We start from the raw sequence: 13,114 nt of genomic DNA on the forward strand, positions 1-13,114 counted from the left end.
GTTTCTGTGTGTAAAAAGACAAACTGAGATAAATTAAAATGCGTAAGAGTTTATCTGAGGGCTTCCCTGGTGGATCAGGGGTAAAGAACCTCCCTGCCAGTGCAGGAGACACAGGTTTGATACCTGACCCGGGAAGATTCCTCATGCAGAGGAGCAAATAAGCCCATGAGCCGCAATCACTGAACCTGTGCTCCAGAGCCCAGGAGCTGCAACCACTGAACCCCTGTGCGCCCTGCAGCCTGTGCTCCCCAAGAGAAGCCACTGAAATGAGAAGCCTGTGCGCCGCAACTAGGGAAAAGTCCACGCAGCAACAAAGACCCAGCACAGTCCAAAAATTAATGAGTAATTTTTTTTAAAGAGTTTAGCTGAGCAAAAATCAGTTCCAATCAGGCAGGGCCAGATGGAAAGGGGTTAGGAGGGGCCCACCCACAGGAGCTGGGGAAAGACTTAAATGGAGCAGAGAAAGAGCAAAAGCCGAGGAAAGAAACTGATGGGTGGCAGCTGAAAGTCGGTTGGTTGGTCATGGTGCGCAGGCATTGATGAGGCGTTGATTCTGTAAACTGGAGGCGTTTACAGGCCACATTTCAGTTGGCTCACACAGACCACCGAGGCATCAAAGCCACCTCTATCCAGTGGCCTTCTTGCTTAATTAAAGACAGGGGCAAGGACCAGAGCAGCTCTCCTGAGCAGAGTTCCATGCAGGAGAATAAAACTGGGGAGGACAGTTAGGGACCTGCTGTGGAATGTCTTTGATGATGGGCAGCCAACCCTTACCCAACCAAAAGGAGCAGGCATGAAATTCAAGAGCTGGCTGTGTGACTTCTTATGGGGGAAGGACCTCCGTTAGACAAAACACCCAGAAAGGACTTATTGATTCTGGAAAGGGAAACCTCAGCATCAGGCCAGGATAAACAAAGACAGACAGTGAGAAAACTGACATGCTCAGTAGTAAAAGTAGGAAGAAATGCCATATTCTGTCTGCAAAGGAGACACAAGGGGAGTTTTGGAAACAGCCCACAGCAGGAGGGCAAAGCACAGGGAGGAAATCTTGTCCAGGACGAAATTCTCTAGAGGAGCTAAAGCATGTGGAGGAAGGGACTTTCCTGGTGGCCCAGTGGCTAAGACTCCACGCTCCCAACAAAGGGGGCCTGGGTTCAACCCCTGGTCAAGGAACTAGATCCCACATGCAGCAATTAAGACCAGTCAGTTCAGTTGACTTGCTCAGTTGTGTTTGACTCTTTGTGACCCCATATAGCGCAGCATGCCAGGCCTCCCTGTCCATCACCAACTCCCGGAGTTTATTCAAACTCATATCCATCAAGTCAGTGATGCCATCCAGCCATCTCATCCTCTGTCGTCCCCTTCTCCTCCTGCCCCCAATCCCTCCCAGCATCAGGGTCTTTTCCAATGAGTCAACTCTTCGCATCAGGTGGCCAAAGTATTGGAGATTCAGCTTCAGCATCAGTCCTTCCAATGAACATCCAGGACTTACCTCCTTCAGGATGGACTGTTTGGATCTCCTTGCAGTCCAAGGGACTCTCCAAAGTCTTCTCCAACACCACAGTTCAAAAGCATCAATTCTTCGGCTCTCAGCTTTCTTCACAGTCCAACTCTCACATCCTTACATGACCACTGGAAAAACCATAGCCATGACTAGATGGACCTTTGTTGGCAAAGTAATGTCTCTGCTTTTTAATATGCTATCTAGGTTGGTCATAACTTTCCTTCCAAGGAGTAAGCGTCTTTTAATTTCATGGCTGCAATCACCATCTGCAGTGATTTTGGAGCCCAAGAAAATGAAGTCTGACACTGCTTCCACTGTTTCCCCATCTATTTGCCATGAAGTGATGGGACCAGATGCCATGATCTTAGTTTTCTGAATGTTGAGCTTTAAGTCAACTTTTTTCACTCTCCTCTTTCACTGTCATCAAGAGGCTCTTTAGTTCTTCTTCACTTTCTGCCATAAGGGTGGTGTCATCTGCATATCTGAAGTTATTGATATTTCTCCCAGCAATCTTGATTCCAGCTTGTGCTTCTTCCAGCCCAGCGTTTCTCATGATGTACTCTGCATATAAGTTAAATAAGCAGGGTGACAATATATAGCCTTGACATACTCCTTTTCCTATTAAGACCAGTTACAGCCAAATAAACAAATACGTATATTTTTAAAAACAATAAAAAGAATATGAAACAAGTCCAAGCTTCCATCCTACTACTGGCAGCTACATCTCTGCCTCTCCCTCACATTTGCCAAGTCTAGAACCGCGATCTCTCAGATACAAGTCTGAAAGGTGAGGAAGAGTGCGTGTGTGACCCATGAAGCTCACATGGCCAGGGCAGAGAGCAAGCCTGGGCAGGATGACAGGAAGAAAGGAGGGATCCCAGAACAGGACATCAGAGTGAAGCATGAACGTGTGAATTGGCTTACCTGGGAAGCCATGCAAATTTCTAAGACAGGAATGCGTCATTTGGCATAAACACAATTTCACTTACATCTCAAAAACCAGGAATCCCACCTAACAACTTGTTGTTCAGTCTGACTCTGCAACCCCATGGACTGCAGCACACCAGGCTTCCCTGTCCTTCACTAGCTCCTGGAAGTTGCTCAGGCTCATATCCATTGAGTCGGTGATGCCATCCAACCATCTCGACGTCTGTTGCCCCCTTCTCCTCCTGCCCTCAATCTTTCCCAGCATCACTGTGACCCCACATACATAAGCAACCTTTACATCCAACTCCTGAGAGTTTGGGAAAGAATGATGGCATGCATAGATCACTCAGTGTCCATACTGTCCTCCTTCTTCCTGTTCATAACTAATTTTTAACATATTAGCACCATCACCAAGGCTTATGTAATCTCAGGACAGATGGGCCCACTCACATTGATTCCCTATTCTCTTCATTACCATCTTGGGCAAGGTGTATTTTGGGATGTCAGTTTCACCATTCTGTCCATGTGTTCCCAACGATGTTAAGTGAGAAATACCCCTCTGCTTCTACTTCATCACCTCCATGTGTTTGAAAGTAGGTGTGTGTGTGTGTGTGTGTGTGTGTGTGTGTGTGTGTGTGCGTGCGTGCACCCTGTTGTGTCTGACTCGTGGGACTCCATGGACTATAGTCCACCAGGCTCCTCTGTCTACTGGGTTCTCCACAGGCAAGAATATTAACATGGGTTGCCATGCCCTACCCCAGGGGATCTTCCCTACCCAGGGATCGAACCCCCACCTCTTGCATCTCCTGCATTGGCAGGTGGATTCTTCACCACTGCGCCACCACCAGGGAAGCCTGTAAGTACATGTGCTTCTATGCAAATATTCTGATGAGCTCAAAGGTATATGTGATTATTCCATTTTCTGCAGTGGGTGAACTTATTCCACAATCTACGAAAGGCCAATGAAATGCTTCTTGCAGCTGCTTAAAATATTTCTCAGCTGAGGTTCCAATGTTTTCCCCAAAACTAAGTACAAATTCAAAACGACAGTGTAAGGATCACATGGTGTCTTGTTATTTTCAGAATGATGTCTTCAGATTGACATGATTTCACCCATCACCTGGACTGTTCTAGACTGTTCCTTGTCTATAATAGTTGACACTTTAGAAAGTTTCCTCCTGATGGGAAACTGCACTCAGAACACAACGTCTCCAGTGGAGGCTGTCTGACGAGGCATCGGAACATTGGAGAACAGTCGGGATTCATATGTTTGTCTAAATGTCACATAACACCCATTGCTAGAGAGATACTGGCAATTAGTTTTTGCAATTATTGTGCTGGTTCTCTTTTCCCATCTCCTGGAAAGGTAATCAAAAAGGGCTCAATGATTTGACCTTATCCCTGGAGTATGTCCATGATCTTCTGGCTTTCTTTGGAGTGTTTGGGAAAGCAGCAAACCTAACCTGCAACCAAGTATTTCCAATTGAAAAGGATGTGATAATGCAAAAGCGACCTGCCTGGTTCCCAGGTCAACGACCCTGCAGCCTCCCTGACGTTGCTGACCATCTTCCAACCTGCCATCGCCTGCCTCTTTCACTTATTCGTGCTGCTGTTTCTGGCAAATGTTCATACTGACCCTTACAGCCATTCCCAATTGAACACATCTGAACTGGTCAATTCCTCTTTGAGTTTTCATAAGAATTCCTATTTCTATTTCAAAAACCCAAAGCAGCAAATATCTATCTACCCTTTAGCAGCAGTGTCTTTTAAACTACTGTTTCTATTTCAGTGCCTTTATCAACAGATACATGCATGAGCTAGGAGTTTACTCATGTTCATTTTATATATGGTCTTTTATAAACTCCACAGTTAGCAAGCTCAGATGAGCACACACATGTACTGGGGCCTTTTACTTTAAAACAATAACACTACCTACCCCTAACTTCACAGAATTTATAGTCTAAAAGTGTTTATTTACCCAAGTCAAACAGATTTCTTAGTGACACATCTTTCTTGCAAGCTATCAGAATTTCTAAGCCATGCATCCACTTAATAAAAGGGTTTCCTAGGTGGCTCAGTGGTAAAGAATCCACCTGCAATGCAGGAGATCCTGGTTTGATCACTGGGTCAGGAAGATCCCCTGCAGAAGAGAATGGCTACCCACTCCAGTATTCTCGCCTGAAGAATCCCGTGGACAGAAGAGCCTGATGGGCTACCTAGTCCATGGGGCGGCACAGTGTCAGACACGACTGAGCAACTAACTATGGCTTCTTTCAGGGAGTTAAGTGCCCACAAGCTTTGTGAACAAAAACATAAAACAGAAGTAGTATTGTAACAAATTCGATGAAGACTTTAAAAATGGTGCATATTGGAAAAAAAAAAAAAAAACCTAAAAAAAAAAAGAAAGAAAGAAATCAGAGTAGTCTTTATGGCATCATGTCTTCTCTGGCTCTTGTCAACTAACTGAGCCCTACTCACGCTAACCAAGGAGACCAGGGAGGACGAGGTGGCAAGTGTTGGGAACGAGGTCAGATGGCAGAGAGGCCCTCCAGGGAGGCTGGAGGTGAGCATCGTGGGAAAACAAAAAAAGGGTACAATTCCACTAGAAATAAGGTACCTGGAGACTCTGTCTTCAAACCCTCTAGGCAAGGTGTCAGGTCTCATTTAGGACCATGTAGCAATTTTTAAGATAAACTATTTTCCTAAACATTCCTAGTTACTTGAGTCACTTGTCTCTGGGTCTTAGTGGAGTTCCCAGCCTTTCTGCTCATTTTATCTTCTCAGTGCAAATGAGAAGCTGCAAAGGGTCAATATTCACACCAGTTGGGTGTATAAAATAAGGCAAGTGAAAAGTGAAAGTGTTAGTCACTCAGACTCTTTTGTGAGCCCATGGCCTGCAGCCCACCAGGCTCCTCTGTCCATGGGATTTCCCAGGCGAGACTACTGAAACCCAGGTGTTACTTAATCCTGCCACCATTCCCATGATGGAGGGACAGATGACTCTATGTCCCTTTTTCAGGGGAGGAATCTGAAACCCTGACCATAGAAGTTACCTGTTTAACCTCAAAACTGGCAAAAGCGCTGCGCCTCCTCCCCTGAGCCCCCACGGTCCTTCCTCTAAGGGGCCAGTCTCCCCGCTTTCTGCCCCCGTGGCTCCACCTGCAGAGGCCCCTGGTGCCCCCTTAGCTGACTTCACTGTGCCGAGAATTACTCAGCTCTCCTGGGCTTCCATGTGCGCAAAGCACCATCAGAACCCGGGGTCTTTGTTTCAGTCCTGCTGGGCTCTCTCACTGTGAGTGGGAGAACAACAGCTGGTTCCTCCTCACTCTTGCCAAGATCCCTCCATGTTCCCTGAACCAGTCTAAGCAATCAGATGCCTAAAAGCAACGTTGTTACCTCCAGCTCCAAGTCCTGTCATTCTGGGTGAGAAACCAAGAATTCATCATCGGGCAATAACAGCAGGGATGAGAAAGCTGATCAGCTTGTCCACCGCTGTTTCACTGTCTCTGCCCCATTTATTTGAGCTCTCCAATTAGCAGTCGAACCCCATGCCAGAAGCAGAAAGGCATGCAAGGCCTCAGGCTAACTGTCTCACACCTCTGGCAGTGAGGGGAACTCACCACCAGAGCCTCCTGAGGTTGTCTAATTCCTTTTGTTTTTTTTCCCATCTCGAGGGCAAGTGGGCTGCGCCGTGGGGACACGAGCCCATCACTGACACTCTCCTGTCCTGTGCAGAACCTGAAGCGGGTGGCAGAGACCTGGATGGACGAGTTCGCCGAGTACATTTACCAGCGGCGCCCGGAGTACCGGCACCTGTCCCCCGGGGACCTCTCGGCGCAGAAGGAGCTGCGCAGACAGCTCAAGTGCAAGGACTTCAAGTGGTTCATGGCAGCCGTGGCCTGGGATGTGCCCAAGTACTACCCTCCGGTGGAGCCCCCGCCCGCGGCCTGGGGGGAGGTGAGGCGCCCCGGCTCCCCCGCCCCCGGGGGAAAACAAAGAACGTGTCCCCGGTCCGCAGCGGGGGTGGGATGCGGGCTCAGCGGTCAGTGAAGGTCGGCTGAAGCCATCTCTGAGAAGCGTCTGTTCAGCCTCTCTAGGAGCTGCTGGGGAAGGGCAGAGAGCTCACCCCTGGAGCCCCTGGCCACTGTTGACTCTGAAAACTGATTTTTTTTAAAGGCACCTAGAAAATATTTTGATTTGAGATTGGTGAAACTGCCATAAGCGCTCACAGAGAATGAAAATGTCTCTGGTGCTGCTGTGTACATGAACGTGCCGTGATGTCCACGATAAAACCCCTTCCTCCTCCTTGCATGGCCTGGTTGCTATTTGTCAGAGCAAGGATAAGGTGTCCAGGGGCTTGGCAGCTTTCGTAACCAGGTATGACAGGCAGAATCACAAGGACAGACTTTTCCAGAATACCCAGCACAGAGGCACGTGTGGAACCTCACGGTTCCTTGGTGGACGTTTGGTTGCCCAGTCGTGTCCAACTTCCTGCAACCGCCTAGACTGTAGCCTGCCAGGCTCCTCTGTCCATGGGGTTTTCCAGGCAAGAACACTGGAGTGGGTTGTCATTTCCTTCTCCAGGGGATCTTCCTGACCGAGAGATCAAACCAGCCTCTCTTGTATCTCCCAAATTGCCAGGAGGGTTCTTTACCAGTTGAGTCACCAGGGAAGCCCCACTGGTTCCTTAAATCAGGACTAACCTTCCCACTTCCGAGTGCTACTTTTTAAATTTATTTCATGATCTAAAATGGAAAGAATTGGAAAGCCTCCGTTGGCAAATTCAAAGCATGTATCTTTGGACATGTAAAGGACTCTTGTGATGGGTTCAGTTCCATTCAGCCCTACTTGTTCCCTTAGGACAGAGCGTGCTAGAGCAGGGATTCAAATGGAATGGTGTGGATTTAGCCTGTGGTCTCATCTGCTCATGGCAGAGGACTGGGCAGGATGTTCTTGCCATTCCAAGGCTCTGGGCTTTCGGAAGCCGGGCACAGACTGTCTCGCCTCATGAAGGAGTCTATCCATCGTTGTCCTTGGCTTTGTGGTGTGGGGAGACTGTGTCTTTACCTGCTTAGCATCTGTGACTTAGCAGAGCTCTGAAAACAGAGGAGGCCTGCGTGCAGCAAGGGGGGTGAAGGGGCGAGGGGGAGCTTCCTGGGGTGAGTCCAGGCTCCCCGGGGAGACTCCTTCAGGGAGTTACCTGTGTGCTGCTTGTTTCGCTGAGAGGCCCAAAGAGATGTCGTTCTCTATAGACCTGGGATACCACTGGCAAGAAGGATAGAGCCAAAACCAGCACCATACGCTCCATCTCCTAATGTTTTCCTACATCATGTGGTCCTGACCATGGATGCTTAAGTCAGTGAGTACTTTGGTCTTTAATCCAGAGCATCTTGGGACTTTCCAGGGGCTCAGATGGTAAAGAATCTGCCTGCAATGTGGGAGACCCAGGTTTGATCCTGGGGTTGGGAAGATTCTTTGGAGAAAGGAATAGCAACCCACTCCAGTACTCTTGCCTAGAGAATTCCATGGACAGAGGAGCCTGGTGGGCTATAGTCCATGGGGTCACAAAGAGTCAGACACGACTGAGCAACTAACACTTTCACTTTCTTTCCAGTGCATCTTAAACATTTCATTAATGCATCCCTGGGATATTAATAATATTACGCTGCTAGTATTCTTTTTGTTATCTACCAGGGACTTAATTTACAGCCGTAGAAATTTAAGGTAGACTCCAGAGAGAGCAATGTCTAACCCACTGTAAGACGTAAGAATTTGTTCCCCAATAAGTAGGTAAGTTTCTTCCCCGAGTTTTTTTGGTTGAGGTTATGTCTGTCATCTTTCTATAATGATCTAAAAATGGTCCTGCCTTAGTGACCAAGAATATCCTCCTAGACCTCCCAGTATCACTGTTGATTCACAGCTGGGTTAAAATCTCATCCATCTTCTCCCTCTGTGGAGTCATAATTTTTTATTCCTTCCCATTACTACCTAAACCGCGACTGATCACATTTTCCCACATTTCCTGACTAAATAATAACTTGCATTTATAAAGCACCTTGGGGGGGGGGGGGGAGGAAAGCATCTTACTTGGAAATAGATTTGAAATTTCCCTGAGGTTCTAGAAAAGATACAACTTCGCAGGAAAAACCAAATGAGAACCATCTTAAAATCAGGTAGGCGATGCCAGTTTCTATATCTATTACTCTTTGTCTTGGGGTGATTTTTTTTTTAGTTTTTTAAATTTTATTTTTAATTGGGGGTTAATTGCTTCACAGTATTGTGTTAGCTTCTGCCACCCATCAGCACGAGGCAGTCATAGGTTTACACATGTCCCCTCCCTCGAGAACCTCCCTCCCGCCCCTCCAGGCTGTCACAGAGCACCGGGTTTGAGCCCCCTGCATCACAGGGCAGATTCCCACTGGTTATCTATTGTCTGTTAGTCTCAACTGTCTCATATCGCCACATGGTTGGCCTGGGCCCTAGCGACATTTGAGATCATCATTCTTGGTCTATATAATCAAACATGGAAAATGTCAGAATTTTTTTTTTAATATAATGGCAAATTTCTTTCCCCAAAGCTTCAGAATAGCAAACCAAGAAAGGTCATGTTTAGGTTTAAGAAAAGAAGAAGGTGGCAAAGAAGGTAGTTCTAGGACCAGTTACATTTAGTGACATTTATTCAGTGAGGGGGTGACATACAGCAAGGATGACGACTCAAGATGGGGGGAAGGCAGAGGGAAGGGAAATCAACAAATGACAGGGTTTAGGGTGTGAATCATACTGAAAAATACCCATCTCCCAAGCAGAAGAGAGTAAGAGTCATGTCTGGACATTTAATGCAGGGGGTGAGTACGGAGTCGGCCAAAAAGTTTGTTTGAGTTTTTCCATAACATGAAAACCCAATGTTTGCAATGTAGTTTAATTGAAATGAAGTGAAGAACAGGAAAGAAATATTGTCTCAAAGGAAAGACCATTGTCTAGCTCTATATTGCATAACAGCAACCTACTTCTTAATGGTAGATAAAAATTCTAAATGTGCAGAATATATCTGTGGACCCATTTCATTGCTGAAAGAAATTCAAAGGTTTCACTCATGTTTTTCTTTTCCCTCTAAGTGGGGTGCTTTTGTTTATTACTTTATTTGGGGATGATTTTAAATATACAGAAAATGTGCCAAAGAAGGTACAGAAGGCTGACGTACATCTTTCATCCGCTCCTACTGTTAGCATCATATGTTGGTGATGTTAACCACGGCACATTTAAGCCCAGTGATTAGTACTGCTGGGCTTCCCAGCTGGCACTAGTGTTTAAGAACCTGCCTGCCAATGCTGGAGACGTAAGAGACACAGGTTCGATCCCTGAGTCGGGAAGGTACCCTGGAGTGGGGCATGGCAACCCTCTCCAGTATTCTTGCCTGGAGAATCCCATGACAGAGGAGCCTGGCGGGCTGCAGTCCATGTGGTGGCAAAGAGCCAGACACGGCTGGGCAAAGAGTAGACAATTAGTATCAGTACAAATGAACTCAACTGCAGACTTTATTCAGATTTCACCAGTTTTACTTTTCCCTAATGTCCCTTTTCTGTTGCAGGGTCCAATCCAGTATATGAAAAGGCTATTTCATTCCCTATAAACTTTAATTTTCCGCATGGGCCACACTCCTACATAAATGTAAGAGGTCACTCGCTGTTTTGATAAGAAAGTGAAAAGGGACACACACACACACTGTGTGTGTTTGTGTGTGCGCGCGCGTGTGTGTGTGCGCATGCGTGCGTGTGTGTGTGCGGGCGTGCGTGTGTGTGCGTGTGCGTGTGTGCATGTGTGTGCGCGTGTGTGTGCGTGCGTGTCTGCCCGTGTGCGCGCGTGTGTGTGCGTGTGTGTGCCCGCTTGCGTGCGCGTGTGTGTGTACGTGTGTGTGCGCGTGCGTGCGTGCGTGCGTGTGTGTGTGTGTGTGTGTGTGTGTGTGTGTGTGTGTGTGCACGCATGCGCTTTAAGGCAGTGGTAGCAAGGAGCCACAGCGCCCCAGCGAGGAAAACACAGACCCCTCGCTGGCGCCCTGCGGCAGGAAGCAGGCAGCTTGCTGTCTTATTCGCTTGTACTTGGCACGGCTTCCCCTGCTCGTCCGTGCCAGCCCAACCCCAGGCAAACAGTGAAGTGCCGAGGCAGTTTCAGGCGCTGGTCTGGAACCCAGCTCGGAAAGGGTGTGCGCATCACAGACCATAAACAGCACATAAACGGCCACTCATTTCCCTGACAGGCTCTGCCTGTCGTCACCTGCGTCTCCAAGCTCATCCCTCTGCTTCCACCCTCCTTCCTGAGGCTCGTTCTCCACTGAGATGGGAGATCAGGCCACGGCCTCGCTCAGGACCAACAGCCTCCCGCTCTCCTGGGGTCACAGTCCTCACCGAACCTGAGCGGCCGGCCCCTGTCTGCCCCTGCGACCTCGTCCCTTCCTGGCGGCCCCCAGCTTCCTTTCTCCAGGACTCCTCGTCAGGCTGGGCACAAGCCCACCTCAGGGCCCTGTCACCTGCTGCTCCCCCACCTTAGACCCCAAGGGGCTTCCCTCACTTCCTCCAGGCACTTCCTCAAAAGCACTGTCTTCCCCGGGGGCCTCCCCGGCTGCCCCCTGTCATGATGCAGCAATGCACACGGGGGACGCCCACCTCATCTGCTCCTAACCCCTGCCCTGCTCGCTCCTTCTCATCAGCATCCCTCGCTATGCAGCAAGCTCTGCCATCTACTTATTTCTTGTGTTTCTCGTCTATCTAGAGTTCCAGGACAAAGGGATTCTGTTGATTTGTTAAATTATGACTGTGCTTCAGCAGCTAGAAGCAGGGTTTGGCATATTTTGTTGTTCAGTCACTAAGTCATGTCCGACTCTTAGCAACACCATGGACTGCAGACACCAGGCTTCCCTGTCCTTCACTCTCTCCCAGAGCTTGCTCAAACTCATGTCCATTGAGTCAGTGATGTCATCCAACCATCTCATCCTCTGTTGTCCCCTTCTCCTGCCCTTAAATCTTTCTCAGCATCAGTCTTTTCCAATGAGTCTGCTCTTCACATCAGGTGGCCAAAGTATTGGGGCTTCAGCTTCAGCATCAGTCCTTCCAGTGAATATTCAGGTTGAGTTCATTTAGGATGGACTGGTTTGATCTCCTTGCAGTCCAAGGGACTCTCAAGAGTCTTTTCCAGCACCACAGTCCACATATAGTATATGCTCAATAAACGCTTACTAAGTGAATAAACAACAAAGAAATGGAGGATCCTGACACTGTGTCACCTCTGCATGCATGGCTGTTTGCAGGCCCCCACAGGAAGCCAGACTCTGGCCCACCTCACCACATGGGAAGGGTCTCCACACCACCCCCGGGCCAGTCTGCAGAGTCTGCCTCTCTGGGAAGCCTGCCCGGGAAGAGAAGGTATGAGTGACGAATCTCAGGTGACCGATTCCGATGGACTGACAGGACCATATTCCAAACCATAGTCCGGCAAGATAGGAAACCTCTTCTAACATCCTAAAGAGAAGAAAAACCTCCAAAAGCAAAAATCCTCTGTGTGAACAATTTCTAAACTCCCCATGCCAGCTTCCTACTCTAAAGGCAAGAAGAGATTAAAGTCACCTCTGATGGAGGAATCATTCTGTCCTCCAGTCACCAGGGTAGTGGGTGGAGTGAGGAGGCGACAGGCCCTGAGAGAATAAATGGGATTTTGAGTCATGTAGCAAGTTGAGCATCTCTTGGTGCTCTTCATATAGAAGCAATGCACTTTCCATGATATTGTGCCAGAGAATCTGGGTAAGAATGGGTTTAAATCAGAAAGCTCTTCTTAAACCAGGCACAGAGGAAGTGAGTGTCTCTTTTTGTGTCAAAATGCTAAATGGACAAAACGGAATTTCCTATTATTTTTCACCTTCTTACTCCTTCCCCTCCTTAGAATTCATGAATTCGCTATAGCCATTTATAGTACTCCTTCACTATAAAAAAAAACGAGTTTTGCAGAATCTCACATCTTCACATACAGGAAGGACTGAAAGATGTCAAACAGCCAGGCACATCTTTCCCACTCAGGTGTCTTCCAGCTGTCCCCAATGTGCCAGTCTTGGCACAGCTGTTTGTCATCTCGCCATTGTGCAAAACTTTTTTTTAAAAAAAACCTTTATTTAAAAAATTCATTTCAATGCCGAACTCCTTCTGCTGCTATTTAAACTCCTCGCTCAAGATTCAAGTCATCCTGAATGGTGGCATCTTCACACAGACAGGCCCCCGGAGCCGTTCCAGCTCTCCCGCTCGGCTCCAGCTGCTCCTGGCTTGCTTTCACTCTCTTTCTTCTGATACTCTCATGGTACATGAGGTCTTTAGATTTCCCCGTATCAGCTTCCAGGAAAGGAAGCTTGACACTAGGGTGTGCATTATCTGATAACATGATGCTGTCTCTTTCAAATAAATTCTATGCAAGCTTGGCTGCTGAGACAGAGGGGGAAGCCAGGGTCTGGCTCCTTCTCTCGGGAGAGTGATGGCCAGTGTTCTCACCTCTACAACCTGCGCTGGCAGCAGAGTAATCTGCAGAGGACTGGTCTTACTGCTTTCTTGGCAACTGTGCCAGTACCATCCCTACCATTCAACCTCTTTCTGTCTGAACCAGATCTGTAAATGGAGCAGCTGTTCAGAGCTGATTTGTCATTCTCTG

The 13,114-nt window shown here is 47.9% G+C and overlaps 1 protein-coding gene across 1 annotated transcript in view; it reads left to right on the forward strand.

Annotated features, from left to right (window-relative positions):
* The window catches only part of GALNTL6 (polypeptide N-acetylgalactosaminyltransferase like 6), a 1,391,526-nt gene that overhangs the window by 1,308,758 nt on the left and 69,654 nt on the right, over nucleotides 1-13,114 (forward strand). Inside the window, exon 9 of the mRNA XM_065908367.1 lies at nucleotides 6,167-6,388. Within this exon, the coding sequence (XP_065764439.1) occupies nucleotides 6,167-6,388 (222 nt within the window). The remainder of the gene's footprint in view (nucleotides 1-6,166; nucleotides 6,389-13,114) is intronic.

Source organism: Muntiacus reevesi, chromosome 17 (genome assembly GCF_963930625.1).
Source record: "Muntiacus reevesi chromosome 17, mMunRee1.1, whole genome shotgun sequence".
In the NCBI taxonomy this organism is placed as follows: Eukaryota; Metazoa; Chordata; class Mammalia; order Artiodactyla; family Cervidae; genus Muntiacus; species Muntiacus reevesi.